The sequence below is a fragment of the Pinus tabuliformis genome, chromosome 3_1 (assembly GCF_031772625.1).
Source record: "Pinus tabuliformis cultivar Carrire ecotype Pingquan chromosome 3_1, CPIR1, whole genome shotgun sequence".
NCBI lineage: Eukaryota > Viridiplantae > Streptophyta > Pinopsida > Pinales > Pinaceae > Pinus > Pinus tabuliformis.
The window spans coordinates 896,748,763-896,773,068 of record NC_142301.1 but is presented as its reverse complement, the minus strand read 5'-3'; the positions used below and the strand labels follow the sequence as shown (position 1 = coordinate 896,773,068).

Sequence of the window (24,306 nt, the reverse complement as noted above, 5' to 3'; positions counted from 1 at the left end):
TGTGCTCAAACCCCTGGTCCGGTGGCTGTCCCGGCGGAATCTCCCCAAACACTGTGGCATACTGGTCAAGGATGGACTGTATCTCTGGGTGCACCGTCTGCCCTGTAGTCCCTGCCTCTGATGCACGCAGCTCCACTGCCCACTCTACGTCTCCCTTTCGGAAGACTGCCTCCATCCGATGAGCCGAAACAGTCTGAGGCGGATATGTGTGCTGTCCCCATATCTTCTCATGCCTCCCTGTCTTCTCATCATCCCACTCCATCTCTAGGGCCTTCCAATCTGTCGTGACCTTCCCTAGAGTGATAAGCCATTGAACACCCAGTATCATGTTGGTGTCCGGAATATTGACCACGAAAAAGTGGTCAGTCAGTGTGTAGGTGCCCATCATCACTGATAACTCTGGGACATAACAAGCACACACCATGGTCTGATCTCCTAGGACTAAAACTGAAAATCCATCGAAGCTCTCTATCTGTATACCTCTCCGCTCAACCATCTGTGCATCGATGAAGTTGTGGGTTGCCCCACTGTCAACCAAAACTGATACTCGCTGGCCACGTACTGTCCCCCGTACGCGCAGCGTCAAATACTTGGGAACTCCTCGCAATGTTGCAAGGGCCCCTCCGGTAGGTGCAAAAGCTGCACCACCTGCTGCTGGTGGTGGAGGTGGCAAAGGATCCTCTGCGGCATGACTATCTCATGCCTCCACATCATCCTCCTCGTCCTCTTCCTCGCTGCTCTCGGAGAAGACCTCAATAAAATGTGCTTTGCCAGCTGCACATCTATGTCCCGGTGCCCACGACTACTGACAGGTAAAGCACAACCGCTTCTTCTTCAGCTCCCTCCGGGCATCACCATCAATCTGTGCTCGTCCTGGATTCCCCTTTGGAGGCGGAATCCTCACATCCTTCCCCTTAGGCTGGAAAGCCTATCTCTGGGGGTAAGGTGTCCGGGTCCTGGGTAAGGCATCCTGTAAGTCCCGGGTCCTGCTAATAGCATCCTAGAGTGTGGCTGGTCTGGTGGATCTGACTAGGCCCCGAAGTGGCTCTGTTAACCCCTCAACAAACATGTAGATCCTCCATGCCGCGGATAGATCTGGCACCATCACTGAAACCCTCAAGAAGTCTGCGATGTAGGTCTCTGGGCTCCCGATCTATTTGAGCCTCGTCAGCTCAACAAAGTGTTGTTCCAGATCCCTTCAGTCAAACCTCTCTATTAATCTCCTCGTGAACTCGGCATATGTCGTCACTGTGGAGTGTCCGAGTGTAACCAACCCATGGAACCACCAGTCCTGGGCCTCACCATCCAAATGTAATGTCGCCACCTTGATGGCCTCTGTCTCCGACATCTGGTTAAGCTGGAAATAGATGTCCAGCTTCTCCACCCAAGACTTTGCCGAACTGTTTGATGAACCATCAAACGTAGGCAAGTGGAATCTACTAGCTGTGCGGTGGGTGTCTCCATCATGATAATGCCGGTATCCTCTATGATGGTTGCGGGGTCTACTATCCCGCTGGAGCTGAACAAAGTCTCTGAATGAGAGAGCATCCCTGAACTCCTGCCCATAGGCCTGGTACTCTGCAAAATAATCGCCCATATGACCGGGCTCTGCCTCCTGCTGGGCTCCGGCCCCCGTGTTTGCTCCTAGGAAAGTGGGCATGGTAGAGCATGTAGGGGCATGTGAGGCCATCTGCTGAGTAGTATCACGCTGAGTGGCACCCTGCTCTGGCAAATGGTGGGATGTACCCGATCCCTCACCAACCTGGAAAACCCGTGGGTTCTCACGCTGTCTAGCCTCCACCACCGTGAATCTCTGCCCCATCACCTCGATCTGCCTCGACAGATCCTGCACTGATTTGAGGAGCATGTCCGCAAATCTCTTCCCGTCCTCATCTGCCATCGGATCCTCCTACTCTGTGTCCACCACAGGCTCCTCCTGTTCTGTGTTCACCACAGGCTCCTCCTGTTCTGTGTCCACCACCCGAACACAGTCTCCCTCTCCATAGGTGTTCTCCAACCTACGCTCAATATCTCTATATTTCCTACCTCTGTAACAGATGTAGGGCTTCTCCCTCAATGTCATAGACTGCTAGCTCCACAAGCTGAGCCAGATCTATGCTTTGATACCACCGTCATATCCCTTTTCAGGGATATCCCTCAAACACAAGCAAACTCCAACCAGAGATGGACTAGGAGGGCGTTTACCAGATATGTCGCCTTTGAAAAGAGGACGAGATCTGGAGGCTACCTGGCCCTTTCCAAACTCTGTCTAAGAGTATAGGAGAAAAACACACAAGTGGTATAGTAGTCGGGAAGCTCCAAGAGATAAAAATAACAGTAGTGCAACATACAATAATGTATACATGGAATATAAGTAGATACTCAAGAAATGCAGAGAGAAATGCTAAGCCATTTTATTATACTAAGTAATGGAAAGAGTACAAGAGGTGATCAGAAAGATAGCACCTCGACTTGCACAAGGCAAGTGAAGAAATACACTCAGAATGGTAAGGAAATGGCCTCTCTCTGAACTGCGTCCAAGCTACCGGAGAACTGTTGTGCTGCTGCTACTGCTGGAATCAAGTGAGGATTTGGGGCTGTTCCCCTCCTCAGAAAATGTTGAAACTCTGGAATCAGCCTCTGCTCAATAAACCCAGAAAAGCCCAGAAAGCTTTCCTAAAATAGCTGACCCCCGAAAATCACCCCCTTGAGGATCTACGCTATCCCTCAAGGCTCTGCGCTGCCACTGAAGAGAATCCTCCAAAACTCTGCCCAAGACTTTGCCAAAATCCTCCAATATGCAAGGGTTGATCCCTTGCTCAATCTCCAAGCTCAAATCCTCCACACAAACCCAATCCGAAACTCTTACCAAAAGAGATTGCGTCCTCCTCTCTCAAGACTGTGCAGTCATCCAAAATGCTCAGCTCCTCCTCAACTCCAAAGATTGATCCTCCTGCAAAAGACTGATGGAACTACCTTGCCCGAGTGGGCACTCGAAGTCCCCCGGGGCTAAGGGTGAGATCTCCGAACAGAGACACTAGATGCACTAAACAGTGCTGCAGACAAGCTAAACAACCAGCATGCTCTAAGTCGAAGTGACTAGCTCAAATGCAACATAATCGAATGCCAAAATGAGGAGGCTCCTCTCTCCTTTATAGCGTTGGTCTCTCCCAAAACCCTAAGGCCCACCTCCTCCAACGTAGCCACATGCTCCTCTCCATCTGCGCAGTCCCTCCAAGAGTCTACGTGGGCCCCCTTCTCTACGTGGTCCTTTGGCCCCCCTTGGCTCCCCTTTTAAGTTACAATGTTGTGCTACTTAGGAGTGACTTTATTCAAAAAGTGAGTTATGTCCCCTTTTCCTCACCTTTTTATTTATAAATAACTATAGAAGGCAAAATTGAGCAAAATCGGATATTCCAATTAGCCATGGCTAATTAGGAATATTACAAGCTATTCTCGGTATCCACAATCGGAGAAGTGAAATCTCTAAGGAATGAATTGTACAAGATGAAGATAACAAAGGAAGGAATAGCTCCCTACTTCATGAAAATCTCTGAAATGAGAGATCAACTTCAAGAGCTTGGGGAAGTCATGTCTCACAGAGAGATGACAACTGTAGTACTCAATGCTCTGCCTGAGGATTGAGGCAACTTCACATCAAGCATATATGCCAAGAAGGAAGCAACCACACTCAGTGAAATGTGGTCTCTATGCAGGACAGAGGAAACCAGACTTAAAGCAAAGGAAGATGTGGGATCAAAGGAGCAAGCATTTGCTACCATGGCCAAGAGAAAGGGAAAATTTAGCAAATTTGGTCCACGAAGAACAAACAACAAAGACATACCCAAAATCCAATGTTTTGGATGCCAAGAATATGGACACTACAAAAGGAATTGTCCTAAGCTTAAGAAGGACAACAACAACAAAAGAAAGAGGGAAGAAGCTCACATGACTCAAGAGATGAAAGAAGAAGAAAAGAAGCAAAAGAAGGAAGATCCTCTGGATCTCTACTATGACTAGGTCAAACTCTTTACTTCAAGTCTTCTTTCAAAGTTCTGAGCAAGATAGGAGCATGTAAGAATAAAATAAAATTGCATGGCTAGAAACATCTTCTAGAATCTAGAAGCATGAAGTACATAGAGTTCTAGATACTCATGAAGATGTAGCATTTATAATGAGAATAAAAATGCATGGGTAGAAATATCTTCTAGAATATAGGAGCATGGTAGATATAGCTCAAGATATTCATATAGAAGGAGCATACCTAGAATAGGACCTCATCCACTATGAAAGAAAATTGATCATGAAAAAGAATCTTAGAAGACCTCCATCATCAAAAGAAAAGAAACATTTGCAAGGCAAGGGTCTTTAAGATCCTATGATGGAATCTTCAAAAGAAGGTTCATGAACCAAAGCAGATGTCTCATTGGGAATCCCATTCATGGGATTCAAGAAAAGGATGATATGCAGGCAAGCTAAGATGAAGCAAGAAGGGCCACACCAAGGACAACCAAATGAAGCTAAGATGATCAAAGGAGAATCAAGATGAGGTATGTATGCATCAAAGTTTAGTCATGTTATCATTTGTATATTATTGAGTCATGGGAATAGTTCTATAACATGATCAAATATGAAAGAATCTCTTTCACCAAGAACATGCTCGAAGGCATGTACTACAATGCAATGAAAGTCAACAAAAGAATATGCTCACATAAGGAGTATAAGATTGTTGACTACGAAGCAAGAAGAAATGTTGACTAGCCCAAGAAGCAAGCAATGAAGAAATGCTCTCACAAGAAGCATAAGATGGTTAACCTAACCATCTAAGAAGAAGCGAATGAAGAAAGAGATCAAGCATGTGAAGAACACCATGATCACCGAGAATCACTATCTGACAAGATACCCTAAAGATATCCCCCGAAAGAAGGCAGGACAACTTTGACAAAGGAAGGAAGGACCCTTGACACCTATGAAGGCCTTGGAGATATGAAAGATGCAGAGAATTGATTCTACTCTACAAAGATGTCGTGATGAAGAAGCCATCCAGCAAAAGAAAAAGAAATGTTGAAGCAATATCAGGATGAATTCATGATGGGCTAGTAGGTCGAAGCATGTAAACAAGCAAGTACAACAAAGCATCCATGAGAAGAGTATTCTGAAGCATGGACAGATGACAAAGGAGTAGCCAGATGACAAGAAAACCTTATGTATGGCAAGAAAGACACTTTCCATGAAGGAAGCAATGACATGACAAACCAAGAAGGAAAGTGATCGATGGATGGTGCCCTACCTAGAAGAAGTTCGAACAAAGACTTCATGACATCAAAGAAAGGAAGGAGATCAAGCAGCTGAAGGACCCATGAAGAAGAAGTTGTTGATGAATGAAAGAGTCCCTAATTAAGAGGGAGCTCTGACAAGTCCCTGATCAAGAGGGAGTTTTGGATCACCCCTGATTACAAAAGAGTGACAATTGTGTTTTTCCATTTCATGGGTCATGCACTAGACTAGGACTAACAACCGTAAGTCTAAATGAAGGCCATGAATGGAAATGTAGACACAAGATAGACACAACATTCTTGTCTTCACTTGGGAAGAAAGAATGGAAGGATTAGGTAATCATCGGGCATCTGTTACTCTTTGAGGATGTGTAGGGCATCCAAGACAAGAGTAGGCAAGAGGACCAATATTCTTTGAGGGATGGGAACCCAAGATAAGAATAGTCCTAGAAGGTCATACTCAGAGAACACCCGGGTGGGTATGTACCTTGAGAGACAATGATGAAGGTGTCTATAAATCATTGGTCTCGCTAGCATTGCAACTCATGATCTCATGAAGAGATGGCGTTGTTGAACAAGGCCTTGCACTATGACAATGTTGATTGATATGATGCTATAAGAGATGGATTGCAAATCCGGTTTCTCTTATGTGAATTCTTCAAGATTGAAACATAGCCAAACACCTTGTAATGTTGTATGAATACCTCCCTAGTTAAGAGAAGTGTTGAAGGAAATGTAACTAGGTTCGGTCTTCATAAATATACTTTTGATATAATATATGTCAATGAGTTTCTTGCTCATTGAAGTACGTTTAGCACATGTTAAAGTGTTATAGGTAAATCAAAAAGTCAAAAGAATTATGTTAAAGACCTTAAGGGTATGTTACATTGTACAAGTGTAAAGGAAGTCACCTCCAAGCAAAGTCAAGTCTCCTCCTATGCAAAGGCACCATCAAAGAAGCTCATTCAAGCATGTGACACGACCAAAGAAATCATCTGAAGCAAGCATAACAAGTCGGCATGCAAATTGTCCTCAAGTCGGCCTTCTAGTCGGCCTAAAAGAAGGGGCAATCCTCTATATATAGAGGTTTTCCACTCCAATATAACGCACCAAGATAGCTCTGAAATCAGCGAAGAAAAGGAGGCAAGAAAAGAACAAAGAAGGACGAAGAAAAGGGTTTCCAAGGGCAGCAAAGGAGAAGGGTACATAACCGAAGTCGAGAGGACTGTTTTCTACGGTAGAAAACAGTCACACGTGCGAAGAAGGAGAGGGTCTCTCTGCTGTTATAGCAGCCCTCTACCACAGTCACATAAACCTCATCATTTGAGCTAAGAGCATAGACCTAAAGTGCCTCCCACTCAAGTGAAGAAGTAAGGAAGAAGAGTGAAGGTAATAGGGTTGTTCTAAAGCCTATTACAGTCACACGTGCGAAGAAAAAGGAGGTTGTCTCTGTTGTTATAACAACCCTCCTATTACAGTCATTCAAGTTCATTGGTTGGTGAAGAGAAGGAAGGAATCATCATAACGAGAGGATCCTATCAAAAGGTATCTCTTCTAAAGCAAGTACAACAATAGTTGGAAGGAGGACAAAGTGCCGAGAAACAAAGTGTCGGAAGAAGGAAGTGTCAGGGAACAAAGTGCAAAAAGGAGGAAGGACTTGACTTTTGCTTGGACGACATTCTAGTCAAGGGTCTAGGGTTTGGCATTGATCAATAAGAGAAACTTACTAAAGGGTTTTCCTCTCAAGAGAAGAGAGGTTTTGGCCCTGGCAGTGAGCCAACATTTTGTGTTCTTGTTCTTATGTTTTTGGTAGAAGTTTGATGAAGTACACACACATGCATTAGATAAGAAGAAGAAGATTAAGCTAACAAGAAAAGTAAAAAGACTCCACAAATTGTTATCAAGTCAAGAAGAATCACTCTACAACTAATTGCCCTAGATTCTTCAACAAGTTTTGTATGAAGTATCTATGTGCCCCTAACATGTAATGTCCCCTCTTGAAAGGGCCAACTCACTAGCTCATTTTCGACTCTTGTGGGCTAGAGTTGCAATGGGGAATTAATAAAAAAGGGTTACATAATAAATAAACGTGAACTTTATAAAGTGATGTTATAAAGTGACAATAATAAAGTGATGGGGAGGAAACATTAGAAAAGAAAATTATAACTAAAAGAGAGGGAAAGAAATTCAAATTGAAAGAAAGGGGGGAAATTGAGAAAAAAGAAAATTAAAAGAGGGGAAATTGATTTTCCTCTCATCATTATGCATTTTCCATTTTGGAGATTGGATTGGAGAGCATAGCATCTCATCTCTTCCTTGTGAAAATTACTTGAAATGCAGCAACTAGAAATATTTCTTCTAACTGATAAATTAATTATGCAGTTTATTTTGTTTACGGCAAAATAACGAAATATTCGCATTGCAATTTCTTCACCAAAGAAAATATTGCGGAAGCAAAAATAGGAACCGAGAAATACTAGCACACACACATAAAAATTGACACAATGATTTTTGGACAAATGTCCCCAGAAAAAACCAAATGTGGGAAAACCGATGCAGCAACTAAGGGTTTTAGTATTATGCAACAATGAATTCTAAGTACAATAAATTTGGATGCCCAACTGGCTATCTAATCTAAGAGAAACACTGGCAAAATCACCTCAGGGAATTTATCCTCATCTCTAAGCAATCCCAACTCAAACTGACCACTAAAAAGCTGTTAAAAATTGGGAGTTATGGGATGAATTTCCTTGAATAAATATTAAAATTTCATTTATGACCTTTCTAAAGTGACTTCCTAAAAATAGAAAGTCATGTTTATCTTTGCAACCATGACTTTCCAAAAATAGTAAATCACCTTCCATCAATTCGTAATCATATATACATGATGGAAAATCACTTAACTTGTCCTTTATCAATCTCAATTGTTTAATTTTTAACTTAATCATCAATATTCTTATTATTATTATTACTATTATCCTCTTTATGATATTATTATTAAAAAGAAATTCAAGTCTCTCAATCATGTCATATGTAACTCCCTTCAATTAATGCATATGTTACTCTCTCTCTCTCTTAATGGATTCATTCCTATCTCTCTTTAATGCTGTCACACACCTCTTACACTCTCTTACACACTTTAATGACTCATGATAAAAAAAACTCCTCTTACACCTCTTTAATGCATAAGTTACACTTCTCTCCTAAATGCATAAGTTACACTTCTCTCCTTTGTAGCATAAGTTACACTCCTATTTTGGCATATGTAACTCCTCAAGGCATAGGAGTTACTCCCTCATGAATTCAACCTCCTTAGTCTTCCTATATATTTATGCCTTTCACCCTCACTTGATACACTTGTGCTTGTGAAAGACGAATTCAAACTTGAGAAAGAGAGAGAGAGAGTCTTGAAGAGCAAGAGCAGATCTTGGAGAGCCAAAGTGATTTAGTGTTTGCATCAACTACTGCTACCAGAGATCTTCTTCAAATTTGGGTGTACTTCTTCATTCTCTCATTCTACTTTGTATCTTTGGCATCTGCAGAACAATTCATTTCTAATAGAAGAAAAATCTGGTTGGGTTTTCCCCTCGTGGGTTTTGCCCTTGTCATTGAACTAACTTCTTTGTGGCTCATAGAATTCTTGGTTGTCTTCCATTGTGCATATGGTTTATATGGTTTATGTTCTATCTACAATTACTTAACTTATTTTGCAGCATAAAGAAGTTCTAGATTTAAATGATTGTAACAGCATAGAACATCAGAATTTCATCAAAAACAAGTCGTCCAAACCCTCTGCACAAGCTTTGTGTCACCTCTACGTAGCCTGCCACACGCTTAGCCCGGAACTGATGCTAATCAAGCCGCCCTACCTGCTGCTGACTGGGAAAGTGTCTCTCCTGCCTCCTGGAAAATTCTCCCGGCTTCTAAAAACTGAAACGACCTCCTCTCCAGCAAAATCAAACTGCTCACTAAAGCAACTACACAGGCCCTGCGCTGCTTCCAGGAGAAATAATTCGGCCTCCTCTCTTGCCTCTCTGAAGCTGGAAAATCTTCCCCCATATCACTGTGTTTGCCCCTCTCTAGCTCTGCATCCCCTCTCTAGCTCGAACTCTGTTGCTGGTTAGCTCGAACTGCCCAAGGAACTCACACTATTGGCTCTCGCTCACTGCGATGTGTGTATTTCTCCATCTACCCATCGACCTCTTCTTATAATCTCCAGTTGGGACTCCAATGCCCAAGATTAAAACTTAATCGATGGCTAAAATCATCCGCAAGTCGATCTCTGTGAGTTTCTAGAGAATTCCCACCTTTCTCAATTAATTACTATTAATTAACCAGTTTTCCTAAGTTAGGAAAAATTTAAATGATGGTCAATTAATTTAATTGAGCGATCTCTAGGTGGAATTTCCATAAACGATTTATGGGTTTTGGAGAACTCCTATGTTTTAGCCTCTCCACAAAGTTTCGATACTAGAACACCATCCGACACTACAAAAACTAACACTCCCTCTTAGCGAGGAAGGTATTCTCTCTGTAGTGTTGCACAACATGCCACAACACCCTGTCTTTGCAACATCCTCCATACATGTTGTTGATGTCTGATAATTGTAGTTGCCTGCCACTGTCCACCAACCACTGCACTAACTCTGATTCATCTACCACAGGTTGTAGTTGGACCATGTTGCATCTATGTTGTTGTTGACACTGCATTGTACAACATGTATTGTTGCCAACTCTGCATCTGCGCTTCAACACAACTAACACTCCCTCTCAACTGTTGTTGTTGCTTCTGCAACTACTGCAACTGAGAAGCATTGAAAATACTGAATCAATTGTCCCTATGTTGCAACTGTCTCCTAAGCATCTAACTACGACTAGCCTTTTCACTGTTTACTAGGAAATTTGCATTGTTGTTGACTCTGCCACTAAGCTTCATGCTCTGCTATCAACACTGCTCTGCGCTCCTTAACATCTGACGGCAACTAGTCTACAACTGTCACTAGAATCTGAGAGCACGAACTAACACTGGTCCTCCTGCTACTGAATAATGTGGGCCCCTGTAGCAAAGGTAATGATCCATGGGGAAACATCATTCGATGCTCACCTCAATGAACCCTACCCAAATCTCTGCGCAACTCTGGGACTAAAACACCATATCGCCCCACCTCACTCCTGGATGTATAGTTGCATACATGGCGAATTGCTCCTCCAACAGGGAGGACACATGGTCTATCTCGACGGATGTTGCAACCTAATCATACTTCTCCTTCTTGTCCTTCTTCCTTTCAGGACATTGAGTACTATAGTGGCCAAACTCACCACACCTAAAGCACGTATTCTTAGATAGATCCTTTTTCTTCTTCTTCTCTCCCTATGAGCCTTGTCCCTGGCAGGGACCTTTTGCTTTCCCCTTTGATGCAAGGGCCACATTTTCTTCCTCCTTCACACCTTTCGATCCCTTGTTGTTGCCATTGATGGATCTCTTTACTAGAGATCACCTCATCTCATCTTGTTGCAGCTCTTGTTCTCACCCAAACTGTACAAGCAATATGCGACAACGCTTAGGGCAGGGGTTGTCACTCTGATCCCCACCCTCTTCGTTATTGTTGTCTCCCTACAGCAAGCTATGGGGGGTGGTCCCTATGAAATGTGAAGATGGGAGACTTGTTCGAAACCAACAAGTCTGGGAGACACAACTGAATGGCCTAGCAACTTGGTTAAATTGGCAAATTAAATGATTTGATTAGATTATCGTGAAAGACCAGTACCTTGAATGGAGTCAATTAATTGCTTAAAATTAATTACCAAGTCACCAGATGAATGAACAGTTGTTGCTTAAGGATGCTTCACTATCCTAAGTGAGATGCAAATCCTACAATCTAGGTGAGATGCAAAATCTTGGTTTAGTTTAAGTTAAATGCCTATTTTAGGTGTGTCATTCCTCTCAACTGTTTTGAAGCTAGTCTCTAGAGTAAGTTGTGAGAGAGAACCCGGGGGGAAGCAAGTTGAGGCTTGGTTAATGATACCTCCCCTGGGGTTCTAACCACCCAATGCCTCTAGCGCTGCAGAGACTGTGGCTCTGACGACTGCAAGGTCACCGTGTTAATTACCAAAGAGTTTCTAGACTTCTCAAGCTAGATGATTCATCTTCCACAGGCTGTAGCTGGACCATGTTGCATCTATATTGTTGTTGGCACTGCACTGTACAACCTATATTGCTGCCAACTCTGCATCTGCACTTCAACACAACTAACACTCCTTCTCAACTGTTGTTGTTGCTTCTGCGACTACTGCAACTGAGAAACATCCAAAATACTGAATCAATTGTCCCTATGTTGCAACTGTCTCCTGAGCATCTGACTGCTACTAGCCTCTGCACTATTTACTAGGAAATTTGCATTGTTGTTGACTCTGCCACTGAGCCTCATGCTCTGCTATCAACACTGCTTTGTGCTCCTTAACATCTGACTGCAACTAGTCTACAACTGTCACTGGAATCTGAGAGCACCAACTGAAATTGATCCTCCTGCTACTGAATAATGTGGGCCCCTGTAGCAAAGGTAATGATCCATGGGGAAACATCCGAGGCGGAGAGAGTGTCGCTCATAGGATTACTCTTGAGCATTCCGGCAGACTTTTGATCATACCCGCCCATCATCCTCTAATGTTGCTTACAATCTCAAAGTGTTTGGTTATTGCCCCTTCACACTCTCCATTCAGGTAGCAGGACATGGGAGGCTCACCCTAGACAGTTGGATGAGACACCGCATGTCATGAGCCGGGAGGAGACTCTCTAGTTGAGACACTTGGTAGGTGCACAAGTTGTCGGATACAGGGTTAGGGATGGCATGGTTGATGGTCGAGGTAGCATATGTTCCACCCCTGGGCTCACACTTGAGGGACGGTGGATGGTAGACTTTGTCTACAAGAGGGTACCCAGACTCCGAGCAGTGTCTAGGTGTATCATCAAGAGTTGGGATAACGGATTTCACTGCGTGGTTTGGCAGGAGCAGGGCAGGTTCGCATGCGTGAGACATACTCCTGATACTTGGGGCCCACCCAGGGGATACATACAGGGGTCAGAGATGAGGGCCAGATGGGTTCTAGCAGGTAACAGTGTTACGCAGTGACATCCTGTGAGGAGTGGGAGTTATGAGCTCCTCGTATGTTTGGGGGATCCAAGGATCCGGTTGGCGGGTGGATCACTCCACTTTGTGATGAGCAGGGTCATGGCAGAGGATGATCCAATTCACTTTGGGTTTGACACATGGGGGATCACTGAGACCTCCATTGCATGGCGAGGCAGACTTGTCCTGTTATGGCTCAGGGTTGAGATTGGTAGTGGAGGGGTAGATATTGGCATCATGGAGATGCCTGGGCAGGATGAGCTTGGCTCTCAGATTTTTCGCCACTAGGCCTCAGGAGGGGAGGATACAGTCTGCGCACAATGGGGAGTATGTCATAGTTAGAGTAGCGCAGCGTCAGCATGGTGGCACCACTCTGGGACTAGCAAGGAACCGGAGCATCACAACTCTTCACAGCTCAATAACCTTTAGGGATGAGCTGGCTACTACAGGGGGAGATCATGCAGATCTTCCATTGGGCTTTAGCAAGTCACTAATGGAGCAAGGGACTTCTGGTACTTGCACCAGGCAGGATAGTGAGTGGAGCGAGGGGAGCTTCACGTTGGACAAGATGGCCTAGGATCCTGGTATTGAAGGATTCTTTCATGTCAGGACAATGCAAAGGTCAGGGACGATTCAGTGGCACATTTGGGACCCTGGCACATTTTGCAGTGACAGTGGGGAGCAGCAGCTAGAGAGGATGCTTGTTCAGGCATTGCTTGAGGACAAGCAATTTTTGGCGGGGAGGACTATGATATTCCCACTTAGCAACATTGCTAAGGGAAATATCAATTTTTGGCCAGTTTTGAATTAATTCACATTAGCACTTAGGAAGTGTGGGTTTAGAGGCCCCACATGTATTTTTGATCAAATGTGAGCCCAAACATTAGAGGATGGAGGAGAAAATCGAGCCACTAGTGGTACGTGGGGGCCACTCATAGAAAATTGCGGCCCACATGGGAAACACACTCTCATTGGAGCGAAGTTGGTGGGGAAAGTCGAGTTGGGCCCACATGGGCATCTTGGAGGCTCTTTGATAAATAGAGCAAGAGGCACTCATTTTGGTCATTCATTCATCTTTGAGAAAATTGTCTTTGACATAGCACGCTTGAGCGGAAGCCAAGTCTGCAAGTGTTGTTTAGCACACGAGTGTTTCCGAGCGGAAATATCAACCCTTGCTTCGGTGGACTTCGAGTGCTAACCCAAGGAGGGAATTCCAACTGTTCCGGTTCGTACAAGCAGGAAGGAGTGTGAGTTTGTGGAGAGGCTCAGCAGCAGTAGCGCAGGGATTGCGCAGTTCTTGGAGGAGGCACACAGGGAGGTTGAGGAGTGAAGTGATTTTGGGGTTGAGACTTGAGGTGGAGTCCGGGGAAGTATTTTGCTGGGGTTTGCAACTATTTTGGGGGATTTTCCAGCACTTGGGAGGTGTAGCAAACACCGAATCTGTTGCAGATTACATCTTCTGCTTGTGGAGGAGGGCCAAGCATTTGGGGTCAATTTTGGAGCGTCAAAACTAGGACAAACCTTTTTTGGGTTTTTTCTGGGTTTTTGACAAAGACCTCAGAAATAATTTGGCAAAATTTTCTGGGCAGATTTGAGGGGTCAAACAGGGGTCCCAATTCAGCCAGCAACTAGAGGAGCTAGGGGAAATCACTGTTTTACAACTCGGCCGAGTTGAAACCGAAACGGCCGTTTCGGACCGAGTCAAACCCCAAAACACTGACCCGGCCAGCAACCCGGCTCGGCTGACCGAGTCAGCTATGACTCGACCGAGTCATCCAATGACTCGGCCGAGTCATAGCTGACTCGGTCAACCCGGCCGGGTTAGTATTGACTCGGCCGAGTCATTAAAAGCACGGCTGGGCAGCGTATTTTATGAATTAAATTCACTTTTTTGCTGTTTTTTGGTAAAGTTAAGTAGGGTTTGTGGTCTTTCCTCCTTGATTGATGGTCTTGGTTAGTTTCTTGTCTATATGCTCTTTGTCTCTTTCATATTAGTGGGATTGCAAGGCCTACCTAGGGTTTGGCAGCAAAATGATAACAAGGAAGCGTGTTACATATCCAAGAGGACTTTCTAGTCTTAAGGAAGACCTGACCATTGAAGAAATTGGCAATTGCATTCATTGTGCCCTAAGGACTGTCAATTTGGAGTGGCAGAGGGACAGTTAGTGGGCTAGTTATATAAGCCTTAAGGACTATGATTTGATGTGTTGTGAGGGCTATCTTATGTGCGCCCTGAAGTACAATACTTGACAAATCAGAGTTGAATAGGTTGGTCATTAAGCCATAGATCAGTGGACTGCGTAAGGAATGGTTTGATGTCGTAGTTCAATGAAGTCTGCAATAGATGGGCTTTGTGCAGTACCTCATGAATTGACTTTTGGAGCAGAAAAAGTGCAGATCAGTGGGTTGTTGATGTGCTCTAGGAACAACATTCTGGAGCAACCAGATTACTGACAAGATGGGAAAATCTGAAAGCCCAAAGCAAAGTGACAAGAACAGTTGATTTGTCAGAGTTAGGGCAGTTTTGGTAGCCCTAGGAGCAGTCTTCTAAAATGACCAAAAGAACGACAAGCGGGAAGATCTGGAGGATGGGAAGAAGTGCAAGATGCAGTGTTGGACCCAGTATGTTGTCTTCCATGTATATTATAATGTTGTGTGTTTGGAAACTTGAATGAAAATCTTTAAAATTATGTTTAAAATATTTAAAATTATGTTTTTTTATAAAAAAAATAAATATTTAATGTATTTTTTACAACGACCGAGTCATTGAAATTGAGCCGGCCGAGTCATTACCGAGTCGGAGTCGGAGTCGGAGTCGATCCTCGGCCGAGTCGGATTCCGAGTCCGAGTTGTAAAACACTGGGGGAAATTTGAGCCGAAATTCCGAGGTCAACATTTGGCCAATTCCTTCGAGGATTTTTGTGGGTTATTGGTGGAGAGCCTGGGGTTAATTTCCTGGAATTTTCTGAGCACCAAAGGAGGCCCTAGCAACTATTATTTGCAGCCAGCAGTGCATTTTTCACTAGGACAGCACAGAGATTGTTGGGGACAGCCATATTGCATGTTAGAGCAGCTAATTTCATCCCCTAGATATTGGATATTGTTAACTTGCCTTGAGCAAGGCCAAGTGCATGCTTTCTGATTTTACCTTTGTATCCAGTAATTATATTAATAAAATGCCTCAGCACAGCGCAGTTTATGGAGATTTCTAGTTGTTTGATGTGCTGTAAATTTTTGTATATGTTTTTTTCTATGTTTTCTTTGTTTATCATTGTAAAACAAGGGTCCCAATTTAGCCAGCAGCTAAAGGAGCTAGGGGAAATTTGGGCCGAAATTCCAAGGTCAACATTTGGCCAATTCCTTCACGGGTTTTTGTGGGTTATTGGTGGAGAGCTAATTTCCCGGAATTTTCTGAGCACCAGAGGAGGCCCTAGCAACTATTATTGCAGTCAGCAATGCAGTTTTCACTAGGACAACGCAGAGATGTTGGGGACAACCATATTACATGTTAGAGCAGTTGATTTCATCACATGGATATTGTTAACTTGCCTTGAGCAAGCCCAGGTGCATGCTTTCTGATTTTACCTTTGTACCCAGTAATTAGATTAATAAAATGGCTCAGCACAGCATAGTTTATTGAGATTTCTGGTTGTTTTATGTGTTATAAATTTTTGTATCTGTTTTTTTCTATGTTTTCTTTGTCTATCATTGTAAATTTCCATTAGGAATATCACATCCTGGATTGGAAGATCTAAGTCTTCCAAGTTTCACTGTTGTCGGACGCTGCCAGTTGTCGTAAGTTGTTGCATAGTCAAAGTTGCTGGGAAGAAGTCGAAATTTCTGGGAGGCTGAATTGGTGTGGAGGGAAGGTCTGGTCTTGATCTAGGGTGAAGAGTCTCAAAGAATACTATTGTAAGGAAGAATTATCTTGACTGGGTTTTCCCCTCGAGGGGGGTTTTGCCCTGGCATGTGCCTACATCTGGTGTCCAATGTTTTATGTGTTGCTACTTTTTGTAATTGCTTGATGAACTAAAGAAAGAAGATATCAGGAATCATAATAATAAGAAACATCACAAGTAATTATCAAGAACAAGAAAATCTTTACTGCCTTTCTGATTTTCTAACATGGTATCGGAGCTTTGGTGAAGAAGAAGGAAAAAGGCAATCTCAAGCACTTGATCTATTCATAGGTACTATCTCAAGAAAGGAGTATATTATATTCAAGGAAGATCTCTAACTCCATCAAGGGTGAGAATAAACTTGAAGGAGGCTCTAACTTCAGGTCCTGTAACAAGAGGATTGACCTAATCCTTGAAAAGAACAAGGTGTTGGACTTGGCAAGACGGAATGTGAAGAAGCCTATAGAAGAAGCCAGTGATGCCGACAAAGCGAAATACAGGGAATTAGAATTGGTGGCCATGACTCTAATGGTAGAAGGGATAAAGGACAATCTTGTCCCATTCATAGCTAACATTGATCATGCTCACGAAATGTATGAAGCCTTGTCGAAGTTATTTACTATTAAGAACATTGGACAAGTAGCAAGTTTGAAGAATGAGCTAAGGACTACGAAGATGACTAAAGAAGATATTGTGGCAACCTTCTTTGTGAAGATAGCTAAACTCAGAGATGCTCTCTTAGACATTGATGAGATTGTTCCGAACAAAGAACTTGTGATCACTACTCTATTAGGATTGCCACCCTCTTGGGGTGCATTTGCTACAGGTCTCAACAGTTGGAAGGTAGCTCCCACTTTTGAAGAATCATGGACCGCCTGTAGTCAAGAATAATTAAGGATCTCAATGGTTGCCAATCTCGAAGGAGTATCAAATGCTTATTTTGCTCATCATAAAGGAAAGGGATCGAAGGGACCGAGGAAGAAAGTTGACATGTCCAAAATAGAGTGTTATCAATGTCATAAGAAGGGTCACTACAAGAGTGACTGTCCCGAGAATCCAAAAAATAAGAAGAAAGGAAGGGATCAAGCCAACCTTGATATAGGAGACTCAAAGAAAGTCAAGCCCGAAGAACCCGACATTAGGGACTTACATTATTAAGTCTTTTGCTTGTAGCTTTATATATCTTGTTTTATATGTTTTAGAATTTATAGGTTTTTAACATATTTTGGAAAAGACATTTTTGTATTGTTTTTATAAGTTTGTAGGTATCCCTCAAGCTTTGGAGGGAGCCCCCAACAACTCCCAAAGATAAGTATTTCATGTATTTTCAGTTTTGGGTTCATGTACTCATTTAGTTTTGATTATATTAAATACTAATCACCTTTCTCCCTTTATTGTCTTGATTAGGGAAAACATCTGCAAGAAGGAGGATCTCTCAAGACAAGGTTAGTCAAGAAACAAAGGTATGCTTTAAATACATTGATTGAAAGGATTATTCATTTGATAATCTATTACTAACTTTGTTATGACTAGTTGTATTGAATCTTAGTGATTCTTGCTTTGGGTGATTCATCACTTGATAAATCTACCCACCCCACTCATATTCTTGACTAATTATGTAGAACCCTAGACAGGTTTTGGAAAACCCTAACCAAAGGGTATGCTAATATGAATGTATGAAACCCTAAGTTGATTAGGGATATTGTGAAATGATGTTTGAAGTTTATATTGATGATGTCATGTTTGGGATTTTTGGTATGATCAGGAAAACCTAACTTGTTAGGGTTGAATGATAAGGTCTAAAATCCAAAACTTTTGAAGTTTTGGTAATGTTGGGTTTGCTATGTTTCTACATTGGAACCCTAGCTCATTAAGGTTTGGTGGAATGTGTGAGAAAGACCCTTATATTGTCTTAGAATTGTTTTACTTGGTATGGGTGTGTTTGTCTGATCAAACCCTAGTGTAATCAAGATGGTTGTGTGTCTAACTCTTATTGATATTTGTGAAGTTGGGTTTGACTAACACATGATATGAAATGTATTTGCATGATGAAATCTAGGCATATATTGATATGTCCTTTTGGTTGAAACCCAAGTTTAGTCTACGTCAGATATATTAATGTTGTTGGACATATGATATGATTATGAATTCCTAGATCCATGTGCTGACCTAGTTATTTGATGGTCATAAGTTTTAGGATTTAATGAAAGTCCTTATCTGAGATTCTAGGATGTTGATATTTGGAAATCTAGGGTTTTGTAGCTAAACCCTAGTGAAGTTAAACTGTCTAGTATGTGTGATATAACAATCTGAAATCTATTTAAATGATTGTTGAAAAATGAAAATCTAGGGTTTTGTAGTTAAATCCTAGTAGTGACATTGTCTAATGTGTGTAATATAACAATCTGAGATCTATGTATTTAATGATTGTTGAGATTGTGAAAATAGAATTCTAGGGTTTTGGAGTTGAACCTTAGTCAAAGTAAAATCTCTGAAATATGATGATTTGAGATTTGTGTAAGATTGTTGAGATTGTGAAATTGGAATTCTAGGGTTTTGGAGTTAAACCTTAGTCGAAGTAGAAATATTTGATATATGATGACTATATGATAATTTGAGATTTGTGAAAGATTGTTGAAATTTGAATTTTTGGTTGAGATTGATGATTGATCGAAAATCTAGGGTTTGCAACTAACCCTAGTGGTAGCTGGTCATGTTAGTGACTGATTGATGGTTGATTGAAAATCTAGGGGTTGGAACTAACCCTAGTGGAAGCTGGTCAAGTTAATGACTAAGTTGTGATTGACTTTGATTGATTCTTTTGTATGAAATCTAGGATTTGTATGAATCCTTAGTGAGAAGTCTAACATATGTATTTTGAAAGGTTAGATGCTTTGTAGATCTATATTTGTGTGAATTGTTTCTAGGGTTTTCTATATGTTGAAGGAAGGTATGTCATACCTTTGGAAGAAACATTGAAACCCTAGATGGAATGAGAAGTGTTATGAAGTAGTCTAGGGTGTGTGACAAAAGTCCCTAGCAAGATGTTGAAGAGTATATGTCTCTTGTTTGTAATTGAGTTTGGGTATCTGATATGTATAAAGATGAAATGCTTCTGTGATTCTGATATGGCTAACATCATGCTTCTATAGATTTGGTTGTACTTTCTATTTAAGTTGTGCAAGTACACTATCTTCAACTTGGTGAAGATGCTCATTGATGTGATAAGCATGATGAGGATGATGATAACTCTGATGAAATAGTTGAAAGCCACGAAGGATTCTTCAATGTCGAAAAGAAGAAGTTGATCTCCTTGAGGAAGCATGAATAGAAGAGAACTTCCTAAGATTAAGAGGGAGTCCAGATAGTAAGATGCTTTCTAGTTTAGAGGGAGGGCATAACTTGGTTTTGATTGAAAGAATGTATTTTGGAGGATATGTTGTTGGATGAGAAGTAGGAAAGGAAAAGGATATACTTGAGGAATCTCCTGTCAAAGATTCGGATGATAGTCCTACTATGAAAATTGAGAAGCAACATCAAGTTGTCTAAAAGACCCCAGAGGTTTGTATTTGATTATGTACATATAATATTAATTGGGGTTGTGTTTGTATAGGTGAATCTCTCGAAGGATTTAATAGCATGCTGGTAACCAATCAGGTTGATTGGGAGAGATTGGTCATTCTTGATCTGTTGGATCAAGGGGAGTTGAGGCTTTGTGAGTGAAGCATTGCTTGGGAAGACATCTAGCTGATACTTTGTGTTGATGTCTGATACCCGAAGTTCGAAAGATGGTGTTGGTTATTGAGCTTTGTTTTGGATACATAACTATATTTTTGGGTTGATGGTTAGCAAGTAAGCCTGAGGGTACCTAAAGGGGCTGAAAGCTTGAGTCCATTTTAGTCCCACCTTGATAAATTGCCATGGTCAGGAATCTAGTCCATGGAATTGCGGTGCCTAAACTATTAAGTGATTGTTTGGATAGATTGCCCTGGTCAGGAATCTAGTCCATGGCATTGCGGTGCCTAAAATTCTTCATGGTTCATATAGTTTGAGATCTTCCATTGTATTTGTACATTATGAATACCTCCCTAGTTAAGAGGGAGTGTTAGAAAATGTAACTATGTTCGGTCTTCAATAATGTACTTGAGTCATTATGTAATGTACTTGTCAAAAAAATAAAGAAAAGAATTTTTATTATTATTATTGTGACTTATTAAAGCATGGGTTTCATGCTTGGGTCACCTTGTTTTAGGTCAAAGTCCCCATTGAGGACTTCTAGGATTTATTCTGAGTCTATAGAGTTATTGTACATTTAAAGAGACCCTTCTTGGGCTTTTGAATCATGTAAAAAGTTTAAGTATTGAGTCAAATATGAATTATGTAACCTCCACACCATGTCGGCCTAGAAGAAGATCAAGTTGGCCTAAGGACCCTATTCGACCCCACAAGAAGCTTATAAAAGGAAGGTCATCGAATTCATTTGGAGCATCATTCTCTCACAAGATTCGAATTCTCTTGTAGTTGGAAGAAGTGCAAAAATATCTTGTTGCTGGGCAGAAGTACAAAGTTCTCTTGTAGCTAGAAGAAGTGCGAAAATATCTTGTTGTTGGGCAGAAGTACGAAGTTCTCTTGTAGCTAGGAAAAGGTGCGAAGTCTATTGTTGGGAAGCCAAAGTGAATGCGAGTTTGGGGAAGTCTAAGGAGACAAGGAAAATCAAAATTTTGGTGTCTCTCTCTTTCTGTTTCATGTACTGGATTGGGAGATCGAAGTCTTCCAAGTTTCACTGTTGTCGAACGTTGTCAGTTGTCGTAAGTTGTTGCATAGTTGAAGTTGTTGGGAAGAGGTCGAAATTTCTGGGAGGCTGACTTGGTGTGGAGGGAAGGTCTAGTCTTGGTCTAGGGTGAAGAGTCTCAAAGAATACTATTGAAAGGAAGAATTACCTTGACTGGGTTTTCCCCTCGAGGGGGTTTTTGCCCTGGCATGTTCCTACATCTGGTGTCCATTGTTTTATGTGTTGCTGCTTTTGGTAATTGCTTGATGAACTAAAGAAAGAGTATATAAAGAATCATAATAATAAGAAACATCACAAGTAATTATCAAGAACAAGAAAACCTTCACTGCCTTTATGATTTTCTAAAATGACAAGTATTGACTCGAGATACCTGGTAGACTTCAATAAGTACTTGCCAATAGTTTCTAATATGTTGAATATTGAACTAACTACTCATGCCACGGCCATACATGCGAGTAGGATAGCTATGGTTAGCAAGGTGCCTATGAATGAGGACTGTCCCTTATTAGATTAAGATCTAGATTCAACTATTGGTGAAGACAAGGATACCACAAGGATATGTCTTCTTAACCCCAAATATCAAACAAGCACTCTCCTACAATTCAAGTTCTTGATTTTACTCTTCTACAATTCAAGTTCTTGATTTTACTGTGCTTCTTATAGAGGAATAAAGGGACCCAGCCATATTAGATTAAGATCTAGACTCTCATTGAACTATGGTGGTGAAGACATGGATATGTCTTCTCAACCCCGAAGATCAAACAAGCACTCTCCTACAGTACAAGTTGTTTCTTTTAATGTCCTTCTCATATCGGAATAAAAAGGCACACGACAAGGTGGCAAAGGAGTTAGGTGTAACCCACCCATAAAGACGAACCCCATATTGCAACTGGCTACGAAACCAAGAATAAGAAAAGATCATACTTGTGTGGTTTCAGAAAAAACTATACTTCAGCGTTTTTGGAAACTTGAAAAAGCTTCCTTTTACTATTAATGTCCATTGTCATCCAATCAACAAGAAGGTAGAAAGCCAGCGGAAACAAGAAGTTAGAAAGCCAGTAGAAATTGGGGTTAGGAACTTTTTCCGTCACACATGCTCAGGCCACTCTTGCAACTATGATGTCCTCCCATTTTGGCCATCAAACACGCCGGGGGGCTTATGTGGCCATGACCCCCACCTTTTTGGAAGGTCTAAACATTTCATTTCGCTTTAAGGGGAGTGAACCCAGTTGGGAGAATACAACCAGCTCCATTTTACCAACCAGTCAAGCCGTGGTGACTATTGATCTTGTTTTCAAGCAAAATTCACTTAATTTTTGTTTAACTTTGCTTTTTGTTGGTTGTGCTTCAGTCTTAGCTGAGTTGAATAGCTAGAGTCTGTAGCCACCCATCCCGTTTGTTATAGAATTCGTGTAGATTCCCCACACAACACACACATATATAAACACTTGCTGCAAAACCTCAAACAGAAATATTGATGAAATGAAGAAGAGTCCATATTAGCAAAGTTTCTGTAAAAGGTTTCGATGGGCATGAACAACTGATCCACAAAACCTGTGTAGAGGTCTTAAATTTTCTTTTCATAGCCTCAGCAAAAATTCAAAACGCATGAGCAAATAATTGTAACTGACAATTTTTCTGTCTTAAAGGTTGAAGGTAACATAAACACCTTCAGATGCAGCTTGCAGAGGTTCAAGCCACGCAAGTCCATTGTAGCCGATTTTCTCCTTTGTACTGCTGCAGTGAGCGAGGAACTTCCCGTGTTGGTGAAATTTCTCCAATTTTCTGCTAACTGAATTCAAATGAACAGAACTGGGCAAGGGCAACAAGTAGGTTAGACTTGGAGGTGAGAATTTGTAACACGAAATTGTATGCAACATATCTGTGTAGTGAAGGAACTCGGAGACTCTACACACCAATGTAAATGAGTGACTGCAACGGGCCAATTTGGCACACATTTTATCTTTATCGAAGAGCATTTTGATTTGAATGTGAGTGATTAGTTTAAGATTATGTGCGTCTTATTAATGGATTTAATTATAAAGAAATAAATTATATAATCACCATTATTAAGTGCATTGAGAAAACGGGTGGAGTTTCGTACTGAAGGAACTCGGAGACTCTACACACGATGTAAATGAGTGACGGCAACGGGCCAATTTGTGACACGTTTTATCTTTAACGAAGAGCATTTTGATTTGAATGTGAGTGATTAGTTTAAGATTATGTGTGTCTTGTTAAAGGATTTAAATATAAAGAAATAAATTATATAATCACCATTATTAAGTGCATTGAGAAAACGGGTGGAGTTTCGTACTTTCATTCAAATTTATATGATGTTAAAGAAAATTTATTTGGTGTCTCAAAGTTTCTACTAACGAACTTTATTTTGCGTTAATAGTAATAAATTTCTAAATTACCATAAATTATTAATAAGTTTTATTTTGATTTTTATATAGTCTCGAGGATTAGCTCAGTTGGTTGAGTTTCCATTTCTAAGTATTTTTTAGTTGGGATGTTACGGGGTCAAATCTCTTTGACACCCTTGGGGTTAGGCCTTGCTTGTTTGGCTGGCAGGTAGATCCCTTCGGGTTGATTTCCCTAGATTTTCCCGTGGATGTAGCTTGGCTAGCAGGTAGATCCCTTTGGGTTGACCACCCTAGATTTTCCTATGGATGTAGCTGCGCTAGCAGGTTGATCTGCCTAGATTTTCCTGTGGATGTAGCTTTGTCCACAGGTAGATCCCTTCGGTTTGATCTGCCCGGATTTTCTTGTGGATGTAGGTTGGTCGACGAGTTAATCTCCCTGGGTTTTCCTGAGGATGTAGCTTGGTCGACGGGTTAATCTTCGGTTTGATCTGCTTGGATTTTCCTGTGGGTTTGATCTGCTTGGATTTTCCTGTGGATGTAGCTTGGTCGGTGGGTTGATTTGTTGGATTTTCTTGTGGATGTAGTGGTCACCCAATGTCCATAAACCACCCTTAAAAAAAATGAATTTTATATTAAATTTAGTGTATATTTTATTTTTCAGTTTTTTAATAAATGTATTTTTATTTTTTTGACTTAGTTACCGGAGAATCCACAGTAAGAACCATTTTCTGTCAACGTTTCAAATCCCAACCGGGATCCATCATCAGGACAACTTGAATGTTTGATAGAGGAAAAGTGAGAGATTAAATAGTAATGAGGAGAGTAAATTGAGATGAATGTAGA

General features: G+C 41.5%; 1 protein-coding gene across 2 annotated transcripts in view; it reads right to left on the bottom strand.

Annotated features, from left to right (window-relative positions):
* LOC149190532 (vacuolar acid trehalase) overlaps positions 1 to 23,047 on the bottom strand; it is a 548,002-nt gene extending 524,955 nt beyond the window's left edge. The window contains exon 1 of one of the 2 annotated variants that reach the window (XM_089413421.1): positions 22,764 to 23,047. In XM_089413421.1, the coding sequence (XP_089269547.1) occupies positions 22,764 to 22,974 (211 nt within the window). In that variant the 5' untranslated portion in view covers positions 22,975 to 23,047. The remainder of the gene's footprint in view (positions 1 to 22,763) is intronic. The other variant, XM_089413420.1, reaches the window with a different exon arrangement.
* Between the last annotated feature and the right edge of the window lie 1,259 nt (positions 23,048 to 24,306).